The sequence below is a fragment of the Schistocerca americana genome, chromosome 8 (genome assembly GCF_021461395.2).
Source record: "Schistocerca americana isolate TAMUIC-IGC-003095 chromosome 8, iqSchAmer2.1, whole genome shotgun sequence".
Lineage (NCBI taxonomy): Eukaryota > Metazoa > Arthropoda > Insecta > Orthoptera > Acrididae > Schistocerca > Schistocerca americana.
In genome coordinates, this window is record NC_060126.1 from 158,517,185 (window position 1) to 158,529,225 (window position 12,041).

A 12,041-nucleotide genomic window follows, 5' to 3' on the forward strand; every position below is an offset into this window, starting at 1 on the left:
CTGCTGCTCTTCCATCAACTTTTCTGCTTTCCTCATAGTTCTTAGCTGCAATGTTCATTTCACTTCTCATTTCTCTTCCTCTTAATCAATGTTTATATCTCACACTCTCCTGCTGTCATCTCTGTACTGACACTGGCACAGTGTTACCAACGTACTATCTTTGACCTTCTGTCTATGATGCCTCTCCCTTTATGTCTGGTTGCTCTCTTTGTGACAATAGATGGGTCTCTCTCAGACTGGGGGTCTGAGTTTCCTGCTTCTCTTCCGAGATCCCCAACTTATTCCTCTTTCCTTTTTGAGGTAGGAATTATCAGTTCCAAAAGCTAGAGAAAGTTAGTGGAGGCCAACCATTCTGTGTTTTTGTAATTACATAGTATTCTTAAGCAAATGTTCCATTTAAAAAAAAAGTGTTATTTGTGTTTCAGGCAATTAAAAGCAACTATGAAAACTTCAGACCTCAAACAAAAGATATAATTGTCCTTGAAATATCACCAGAGAGCAAGCTTCCGAATTCTCTTAATGTCCTTACTAACAGCCGAACCTTACTGCAGATTCTTGGCAGGTTAGTGTTTACATATTGTAATATTTTATGTAGTTTGATTTATTACTATTGTGCTTTGCGAAACCTTTTCAGCTAAGAAATAAAACTATTAGTCAGTAAGATGTAGAGAAAAAAGGAAAGTATTCCTAAAAATGTGTTCAAGTCGTTCCTGTGGTTATCAAATAATTTTGTTGTTGCAGTAATCATTGCAATTGGAATCAAAAGTCATGTTCTGCACAATATAGTTGGCTTCAGTTCACACCTCAAAAAGATCTTTCTAACTTAAATGTTTGAGGCAAGCTAGATCATACAGTGACTTTTTAGGATTTCCTATTTCTTTATGTACAAACAGATCACTGATCATCCACATAGAAACTGTACTGATGTAAAGTTCATTTATTATTGATGACTATAGGAAACAAAAGAAAATTTCAGAGTAGGAATTAAAATCCATGGAGAAGAAATAAAAACTTTGAGGTTCGCCGATGACATTGTAATTCTGTCAGAGACAGCAAAGCACCTGCAAGAGCAGTTGAATGGAATGGACAGTGTCTTGAAAGGAGGATGTAAGATGAATATAAACAAAAGCAAAACAAGGATAATGGAATGTAGTCGAATTAAATCAGGTGATGCTGTGGGAATTAGATTAGGAAATGAGATGCTTAAAGTAGTAAATGAGTTTTGCTATTTGGGGAGCAAAATAACTACTGAAGGTTGAAGTATAGAGGATATAAAATGTAGACTGGCAATGACAAGGAAAGCGTTTCTGAACAAGAGAAATTTGTTAACATCAAGCATAGATTTAAGTGTCAGGAAGTTGTTTATGAAAGTATTTGTATGGAGTGTAGCCATGTATGGAAGTGAAACGTGGACGATAAATAGTTTAGACAAGAAGGGAATAGAAGCTTAAAAAATGTGGTGCTACAGAAGAATGCTGAAGATTAGATGGGTAGATCACATAACTAATGAGGAGGTATTGAATAGAATTGGAGAGAAGAGAAATTTGTAGCACAACTTGATTAGAAGAAGGGATCGGTTGGTAGGGCATATTCTGAAGCATCAAGGGATCACCAATTTGGTATTGGAGGGCAGCATGGAGGGTAAAAATCGTAGAGGGAGACCAAGAGATGAATACACTAAACAAATTCAGAAGGATGTAGACTGCAGTAGGTACCGGGAGATGAAGAAGCTTGCGCAGGATAGAGTAGCATGGAGAGCTGCATCAAACCAGTCTATGGACTGAGGACCACAACAACAACAACATACGATAAACAAATTATAAAGTAAAATCACATAGAGTTACAATGGGCATGGCCCATAACTGCAATTTAGAAAATGTATACACCTTTCTGAAACAGTATTCCTTAAATTATTCTCCTCATTCTTGGCCTCATCTTGTTTTGTCTAATGGAGGGATAAATTCAACTAGAGTCCCTCTGATGCATCCTACAAATAAATTTATGCTATTATCAGTTGGTACATTTATACATCATTTATAAATATCATATACACTTAAAATGTTTTCAGCATGTTAGTCCATGAATTAGAGCTGTTTTCAAACTGTGTCGTCCAGAAATGTAATAAGTATTAATGAAGAATTACATTTGATCATGAACCATTGAAGACCCATTTAAGAAAAAAAAAAAAAAAGGTCCTGGTTATCAGTACTAGACTATCTTTAATATCACTTATAGCCAGTCCAACGTCTTCATTCTGCACTTGTCCACAATAATTATTTTTAATGCAAGCTATTGCTAAGATATCAATCTACAGCTAATAGTGAAATTATATTTCCTTAATAGTTACTACCAGAAAGTCCACAAGACATCAGATATAAAAATTGTACATTGAGAACCAGTATCTACAACACAAATGTTTAATCATTATAATTTATTTATTTATACAATCATAAACAATGTGTGTTGTGTGGATGTTGCCTAAATGTGTTCCTTGAGTAAATGTAAATTAGATTAGATTAATACTTGTTCCAGAGATCATGAATACGACACTTCGTAATGATGTGGAATGTGTCAGGTTATTAAAAGATGTCTGTACAAGATATTACATTAAACAAAATATTGCATGACACTAATGTTTAAGTAGTTGTTGTTGTTGTCCCCCCCTTAATTTATATCTAAAAATTCAGCCAATGAGTAGAAGGAGTTGTCATCTAGAAATTCTTTTAATTTATTTTTAAATGTTAGTTGGCTATCAGTCAGGCTTTTGATGCTGTTTGGTAGGTGACCAAAGACTTTTGGGGAAGCATAATTTATCCCTATCTGTGCCAAAGTCAGATTTAACCCTGCATAGTGAAGATCATCCTTTCTCCTGGTGTTATAGCTATGCACAGTGCAATTACTTTTGAACTGGGTTGGATTATTAACAACAAATTTCATGAGTGAATATATATACTGTGAGGATCCCTAGATCCTTAAATAGATGTCTGCAGGATGACCGTGGGTGGGCTCCAGCAATTATTCTGATTACACATTTTTGAGCAGTGAATACTTTCCTACTCAACGATGAATTACCGCAGAATATGATGTCATACGAAAGCAGTGAATGAAAGTAGGCATAGTGAGCTAATTTACTGAGATTCGTATCACCAATATTTGCAATAACCCTAATAGCATACAAAGCTGAACTCAGAAGTTTCAGCAGACCATCAATGTGTTGCTTCCAGTTTAACCTCTCATCAATGGACACACCTAAAAATTTTGAAAATTCTACCTTAGCTACAGACTTCTGTTCAAAGTCTATATTTATTACTGGAGTTGTGCCATTTGCTGTATGGAACTGTATATACTGTGTTTTATCAAAATTTAAAGAGAGTCCGTTTGCTGAGAACCACTTATTAATTTTGTGAAAAACATCATTTACAATTACATCACTTAGTTCTTGGTTTTTGGATGATATTACTATACTTGTATCATCAGCAAAATGAACTAACTTTGTATCTTCAGATATATACAATTTAAATATTCACTAGTACCCACAATTTAAATAAACACAAATAACTGCATACAATTTTCCAGAGCTTATGTTTCATTTTCATACATCTTATGTTCCTGTTCTGTTGTAAATGTTGTAAACTGTCACTTGATTATATTGTATTATATTTATCTGGCATCATGATGTAGAGATCATTCAGAACACAATAATGCATCATTGTCACTTGTCACTCTGCACTATAATTGTGACCATTTTGTCATATGTCACACAGGAATTACTTTAGAAGTTCCATGGAAAACATTTAATTTAAAGCTGATGTTTCATAAATTCAAAAAAGCTGTAGAAGCTGTTTAATGTCAAAATGTTTCTTCTTCTTTTTTTGGCACAATTCTAAAATATGTGTGAGTCTACGAAGTGAAGTGTTGAATTAAGTTTCGGTTTATATATGGTGAATTGTGTTTCATTAATTTTAAATTGCAATTGCATAGTTTGTGTACAGGAAACATGTCAAAAATTTACATTACAATCACAGTTATTTTTACATTAATAAATAATAACACTAAAATGAAATTTCTATATACAGCTCTCTCTCTCTCTCCCTTGTAGGACGTGTAAGAATTTGTATTCAGCACAAATACCAGTTTATCCTGCATGAATCACCCAATGAGTAATAGCATTTCAGTATCATACAGCCTTCTTTTCAGTAGACCTAAATTCATTTGCATTACTTTGTTCCTTTTCAACTTATTGTAAATTTTCTTTCCTTTATATTTCAGTACCTAGGCATGCAGTTTGAGGCTGTGGACATGAAACATAACTTTTCTTTGATTCTTATATTATGTGTGAACAAAATCATCCCCATCAAACAATTCTGGCTTGATATAAAAAAAAGATAATAAACCCATAAATATATAGAGAAGGGACAGTTAATATTTAACGTTAAATAATGGGTGACATTATTTTTTTTATGATTTACAGTGCTAATATTACTAATTAATTTTTCTTGTATCTTGACTATCCACTCTGTGTATTTGAGCTTCCATCCAAGAAAGACCAAACCTAACATTGGATTCAGAGTAGCTTGTATGTGCTACTTTTCATGTGTACGTGTCAGTTACAATTGATAATATTTGCACTGCAAATGCAAATCTGCTGAAATTGGTATGTAGGTTGGCAGTAAGTGCCTGCCAGTTCAATTTTTTACCCAAATTTAATATTAAAAATTTTACTGAGTCAGTTTCTCCTATATCTCGGTTGTTGTGAAAAATCTTAACCTGCTCACATTTTGACTGTTTGGTTTTGAATTGTGTCATGTCAGTCTTATGTATGTTTAGACTCACCCATTTAGCTACTAAACCAAGTTTCTAAGGTACCAGGGTACCAATAAATATTCAGTCAATTTTTCTGCATCATGATTTTCAAGTAACACAGAAGTATTGCCTGCAAGTACAAGTAATGGAGAGCGATGTTTAATGGAAAATCATTAACATAGAGCTGCGCGGGGTAGCCGTGCGGTCTGGGGCATCTTGTCACGGTTCATGCGACTCCCCCTGTTGGAGGTTCAAGTACTTCCTTGGGCATGTGTGTGTGTGTGTGTGTGTGTGTGTGTGTGTGTGTGTGTGTGTGTGTGTGTGTGTGTGTTGTCCTTAGCGTAAGTTAGTTTAAGGTAGTGTATAAGCTTAGGGATCGATGACCTCAGCAGTTTTCTCCCATAGTCCTTACCACAAATTTCCATTTTCCAATTAACATAGAACAGAAATAGGACTGTGCCTAACGGGGAGACGTGTGGCAGTCAGAAAGATTATTTTCCATGGAGAATGATATTTTGCCCCATTTAAAATAATTATAACTCTTTTTTGTTGTTTGATAAGTAGGATTTAAGCAGCTGTAGTTCAATAACCCAGATTACCCTTGTAAAAATTTCTAAATAAGCAAGTCTTGGGTTATAGAATAAACATGTTTGGGAGGTTGCAGGTGATTCCTGCCACCTTATTGTTCTCATATAAAGATGCTAATGATATGATTATTTTCTCAACAAATCTGTTTACAGCATGTATGTTGTGTTTCTGTAGTAGGAAAACCAAGCTGATATGTTTAGAATGATGGAACGTTTTACAATGTGGTGTTGGATTTAGATAACAGCCGCTTCTGAGATATTTTAGACATGACTGTGAGAATTCATATAGGATGATAATTTCCTGTGACCTCCCTTGATTCAGTTGGAAAAGTGGTTTAATTTCGGCATATTTCAGCACTTCCATTGATTTATTGCGTGAGTTAGTGGGTTTGCAATTATATTGAATACTTATTTGGTCTAGATGTGTTCTGTCCATTTCCCTGTGAAAATCTTGTCTCTTTTTTCATATGATAATCACCAAAAATAATGTCACACAGTTTTTTCATTAGAACATATTTATTTTTAAGAGTTAGAATTTGGTGACAGTATCAACATTTTTTTTACTTACACTATTTTTCTCCATCATGTTCTATGCTGTTATGCCAGCATTGAATAAAAGCATGTTTTACCTGTTGCTAAAAACTCTTATTCTGTGCTGTTAGTATGCTTACACTGCATGAATTATACTCTTATCAGGTCTGGCATATGGGGTGGATGAGACAGTGATGGCCATCACCATATGTCATTGTGTTCCGGGGTTCTGAAATTTCTGTGTGGGTATGCAGTGTAATGCTGAGAAAGATTTCTTTAGGATTCATCTCAGACCAAACACATCAGAAATGGTTCATTAGTTCAGAGGCTTCACATATACCTCTTAATTAATGGCTGATCCTTTTGGCAATACATCCACAAGAATGGCACCATCACTGTCCGAAACAATTGTTATCGTGACAAGGGAACTGGCTTGAATGTCCTCTTTTTTGGTGATTGTGGGTAATGCTACTAGTGACTGCCTTTTTGTTTCTGGGTCAAAGTGATGCATCCAAGTTTCATCACCAGTAATAATCCTTGAAGGTCCATCCATTGGCCTCAAACTGCTCAAAGAGTACAGACAAAATGGCTTGTCTTTGGATCTTGTGATCTGTTGTGAACATCCTAGGACATCATCATGAGCACACTTTTGAAAGACCAAGCATCTCAATCACTGCACACGCACTTCTAATGCTCACCAATAGTAAAGCCAATCTCAAGTTGTCATGTGCCACTCTGCAGGAATAATGGCATCTGCATGATTTACCCTGTTGGGAACAGTGACTGTGGCTGGATGACCCATATGTGTCTGATCATAAAGCTCAGTTTCTACACTTCCTGCCACTTTTAACTCTCTTTATTTTTCACCAAACAAAACCCCTGTCAACTAAATCATTACCACACACTGCACATAAATGTTTATGGATGTTCACCAATGGTTCTTTTTCCTCAACCAATAATTCAGTTACAGCATGTTGCTTGTAATGGCTCTCTGACATGTTGACTCCAATTTGTTTGTTCCATATGGCCCTGCCCTCTGATGAAATTGTGCAGAAGAAACATCAAATATGATGCACCTAAATAGATGTGTGTGTGTGTGTGTGTGTGTGTGTGTGTGTGTGTGTGTGTATGTGTGTCTGTGTTTGATCGGCCTACCACTGAGACATCATGGGAGTTCAGGAAGCCCATGCATTCGTGTATGTAAATGGCTGGAAAGTTGAGATTTTAAGTTCTTTAAAACAATCCCTACGCAATCCCCCTTGACAAACTCCTTTTACAGTTCTTATAACTCACTTCTGGATTTTATAAAGGTTTGCTGTTCCGCATTTATGAAAATCGTGTACCTCACTAAACTGTGAAAGAGTGAATAATATGCCCACAAGAGTTTCTATAGTTCAGTACTTCTAAAGCATTTTTCACATGTAAAAATATTGATTTAAGTTTTCTCTACACGGCTTTCCTATCTTAAGTGACTGTGTATTATTCAGCAGTCGCTGGAAGTGAAGAGCACAGCAAAATATCCACTTTCAAAAATGAATATGACATATCTCAGATTAACTTGATGTTTATTTGAACTCTCAAGTAAAATGACTACTTGTATGAACAGCTGTTTATAAGAAACACCACAATAAAATCTCCACATGAATGAAAAACAAACAGCTTGAGCTACTGCAACAGAATGAATACATATTTGACAGGTAATGCATGTTTCTCTTGTATTTGATGACATCATTAGTATTGTCACAGCACCCGTTTTTTCATGGCACACCCTGCATCTCCAAACCAAATGCCACAGCACAGAGTAATTGAATGCCAGGTACCGCAAGTCATGGTAAAGCCGCAACTGTTGAGCCCCCTTGAAGACACACGGTGTCCACCTATACCCATGTACAGCACAAACAATAACAAAAATTTGCAAACAGTTTGCAATCCAAAATTACTTAACTAATAAAAAATATTTTCAAATGTTGCAAGCATTATTCATTAGTTATGTACCTGTTGAGCAACACATCACTATACATAAGTGATATATTGCATCACAGTATCGATTACTGCTGAGAATTTTGTATGTGAGGCCTTTTGAAACAAATAGCTTCCAAAGGTAATTAGTTTATTAGATTGTTCATTGTTTCTTGGATAGTTGAACCTCATCCACACTTATTTATTACCAAACAGTCATCAAAAAACCATTTCTGTCATTACATTGATACTCTGCCACTGACATACTTCATGTAGTACCTTAATTTACAGAAAGACTCGTATCATCTGAAAAAATCGCTGCATATGGTGTAGATAACTAGTGGCAAAACATTTATAAAACTATTTAATTTGATAGATAAAAAAATCTACTCACCAAGTGCAGCAGAGCACACACATAAAAGACTGTTGTGATTGGCAAGCTTTTGCAACCAGTGGCTCCTCCTTCATTCAGAAGGGGTGAAGGGGAGGAAGGAGGGTGAAGGAAAAGAATTGGAGAGGTCTAGGAAAAGGGGTAGATTTCAGGAAAGTCACTCAGAACTGCGGGTCATGGAGACATACCATATGGGGGCAAACACTTATAATGTTATCAACAGCAAACCATCTAATACAAAACTTTGACATATGCCATAATTAACTTTTATGAAGATTTAGATAAAAGTTTCATAATTGTGCTGTACTTCTACTCTTTAGTACTTGTCTGACACATAGGAAATGAAACAATGCAAAATTCGGTATGTAATGTAACAATATTATGAAAAGGACAGTTGCTACTCACCATATAGTGGTGATGCTGAGTCACATATAGGCACAACAAAGCTCTGTCTGAAAGTGAGCCAACAGGACAACACACACACACACACACACACACACACACACACACACACTGGCACGCGCGTGCATGCACACACACATATGCAAACACAACTCACGCACACATGGCCCCAGTCTCTAACAGCTGAAGCCACACTGTAAGCAACACCACACGTTGAGAGAGGCAACCAGGTGGTGGGGGTAAGGAGGAGGCTTGGGCAGGGCAGGGAATGGATAGCAGGATAGGGGTGGGGGACAGTAATGTGTTGCTTGTGGAAGTGTACAGGGACAAGATGGAGAGCAGGTAGGGCAGCGAGGTACAGTCGGGAGATTTGATAGAGGGCGAGGATAGTGGAAAATTAGAGAAGTAAAAAGACTGAGTGTGCTTTGGTGGAACAGAGGGCTGTGTAGTGCTAGAATGAGAACAGGGGAGGTGCTAGGTGGGTAAGGACAGTGACTAACAAAATTTGTGAGGGTAATGGGAAGAGAGGATATATTGCAGGGAGAGTTCCCACCTGTGCAGTTCATAAAAACTGGTGTTAGTGGACAGATCCATATGACACAGGCTGTGAAGCAGTCATTAAATGAAGAACGTTGTGTAGGGTGGTGTGCTCAGCAATGGGATAATCCAGCTGGTTCTTGGCCACAATTTGTCAGTGGCCATTCATGCAGACAGACAGCTTGTTGGTTGCCATGCCCACTTAGAATGCAGCACGGTGCTTGCAGCCTAGCTTGTAGATCACATGACTGGATTCACAGGTAGCCCTGCCTTTGATGGGATAGATGATGTATATGACCGGATTGGAGTAGATAGTGGTGGGAGGACGTATGGGACAGGCCTTGCATCTATGTCTCTTTCAGTGATATGAGCCATGAGGCAAGCAGTTGGGGGCAGGGCTTGTGTAGGAATGGATGAGGTTCGATGGGCGGTGGAATACCACTGCGGGAGGGTTGAGAAGGATAGTGGATAGGACATTTCTCATTTCAGGGCACAACAAGAGTAGCCAAAAACAACCTGGTGGAGAATGTAATTCAATTGCTCCAGTCCTGAGTGGTACTGAGTCATGAGAGGGATCCTTCTCTGGCTAGACAATGGGACTTGGGAGGTTGTGTGTGACTGGAAAGACATGGAATGGGAGTTTTGCTTTTGTTCAAGGTTGGGAAGGGGGGGGAGGGCTACTTAAGGTCTAAGGTCTGTGAAGGTCTCAGTGAGAGCCTCTGTGTATTTCAAGACGGGCTGCTTGTCACTACAGATGCGACAGCCATGGGCAGCAAGGCTGTGTGGAAAGGTGTTCTTGGTATGGAATGAGTGACAGCTGTTGAAGTGGAGGTTTGCTGGTGGTAGGTAGGTTTGAGATGAACAGAAGTACTGATGTAGCCATTTTTGAGGTGGAGGTCAACATGAGGAAGGGGCTTGTTGGATTGAGTAGGACTAGGTGAAATGAATGGGGGAAAAGGTGTTGAGGCTCTGGAGGAATGTGGATAGGGTGACTTCACCCTCGATCCAGATCGCAAAGATGTCATCAGTGAATCTGAACCAAGTGGGGGTTTGGGATTTTGGGTATATAGCAAGGTTTCCTCTGGATGGTTGATGAATAGGCTGTCATAGGATGGTGCCATGCAGTGCCTGTAGCCATACCCGGGATTTGTTTGTAGATAATGCTTCCATAGGAGAGGTAATTGTGGGTGAGGATATAGTTGGTCATGGCGACAAGGAAGGAGGTTGATGGTTTGGAATCCATCAGTCACTGGGAAAGGTAGTGTTCGATAGTGGAAAGGCCATGGGCATTAGGGATGTTAGTGTAAAGGGAGGTGGTTTCAGCAGTGATGACCAGGCCACCATGTGGTAAAGGAACAGAAACTGTGGAGAGTCAGTGGAGGAAATAGTTGGTATCTTTTATATAGGAGGGTAGGTTGTGGGTAATAGCCTGAAGGTGTTGGTCTACAGCAGCAGAGATTCTCTCAGTGGGGACACAGTAACCAGCCACAATAGGGCATCCTGGGTGGTGGAGTTTATGGAGAAACTGGAGATCCTACTGGATTTCTGGAATGGGGTCACTGTAGCAGGGTTTGTAGATGGATGAATCTGACAGCTGACGGAATCCTTCTGCCAAGTAATCCTTGCAGTTCAAAACAACAGTGGTGGGTCTTTTGTCAGCAGATAGGATTATAAGGTCAGGATCAGTTAGAGATGGTGGATTGCAGTCTTTCTGCAGATGTAAGGTTAATTTGTGTGTTGAGAGATTTGGGGAATGATGATGGGGCTAGGTTTGAGGTTAAGAAATTCTGGAAAGTTAACAGGAAGTGATTTGGGAGCAGTGGGGGTGGATCACAGTTGGATGGAGGAGTCATCTGAGTCAGGCAGGGTTCAACATTGGTCTTTGGTTGAATCTGATTGATAGGTTTAGTGGCAAAAAAGTATTTCCACTGTAGGGACTGGGAGAAGGAGATAAGGTCTTTAACAAGTTGTGCATGACTGAATTTGGGAGTGGGGCAAAAGGTGAGGCCTTTGGAGGGGACTGATACTTCTGCAGGTCTTAGGCTTTTGGAGGAAAGATTCATGACTGTGTTTTGGGTCTGTTTATGTTCTGAATTGTGTGTGATGGTGGGAGGGAGTTTTTAAGGGTTGGCCATATACAGTAACTCTTCAAGACAGCATTTGTCATCTATGAAGGGATTGAGGGAGGTTTGGTGGTTGTGGAGGTTTTGGATAGTGTTGGTCTAAGGCAGGAGTAGGAAGTGAAGAGGGTTGAGAATTTTTTGAGGTGGAATTGTGCATGTTGCACTAGCCCGTGGAGGGCAAGAGTTTCAGTGTGTTTTATGGGATCCAGGAACTTGGAATAGTGTAGCAGGAGAGAATTTTTCAAATGGAAAGAAGGTATCGCAAGGAGGTTTGTGCCTGACTGATATTGCTTTGCAGGATTATGTTGGTGATGGTTAAGAATTGGTGGAATCTAAACACATGGAGATCATTGTAGAAAGAAGGGTGACAGTGGGAGATGTGTAATTTGATGCCAAGGCCATTTGGAGTGGGAACAGTATGTGGGACGAGGTTCTGACTAGGTCATTCCCAAACTACCGTAGGAATATATCCTACTGAGTAGTAGATTGTGATGCATGACATGTGTGGCTTTTGAAAAGTCTAGAAGCAATCCGTAATGGTTTCAGAAACTCAAATACTGCAGTTTCAGTGGATGTGTGTCTTCTAAAGTCTTTTAGTGAATATTGTGAACTGTGGATTTCTTATTCAGGAAATCTAATTATCTCACATACATTACTCTTTGAGTAATTTTTGAGAATCTGGATAACAATGACAGTGATCTGAAGTTT

At 38.5% G+C, this 12,041-nt stretch overlaps 1 protein-coding gene across 2 annotated transcripts in view; it reads left to right on the forward strand.

Moving 5' to 3' along the window:
• LOC124545218 (fatty acid synthase-like) overlaps positions 1 to 12,041 on the forward strand; it is a 435,708-nt gene that overhangs the window by 143,809 nt on the left and 279,858 nt on the right. For both annotated transcript variants that reach the window (XM_047124086.1, XM_047124089.1), the window contains exon 13: positions 426 to 562. In XM_047124086.1, coding sequence (XP_046980042.1) covers positions 426 to 562 — 137 coding nt within the window. The remainder of the gene's footprint in view (positions 1 to 425; positions 563 to 12,041) is intronic.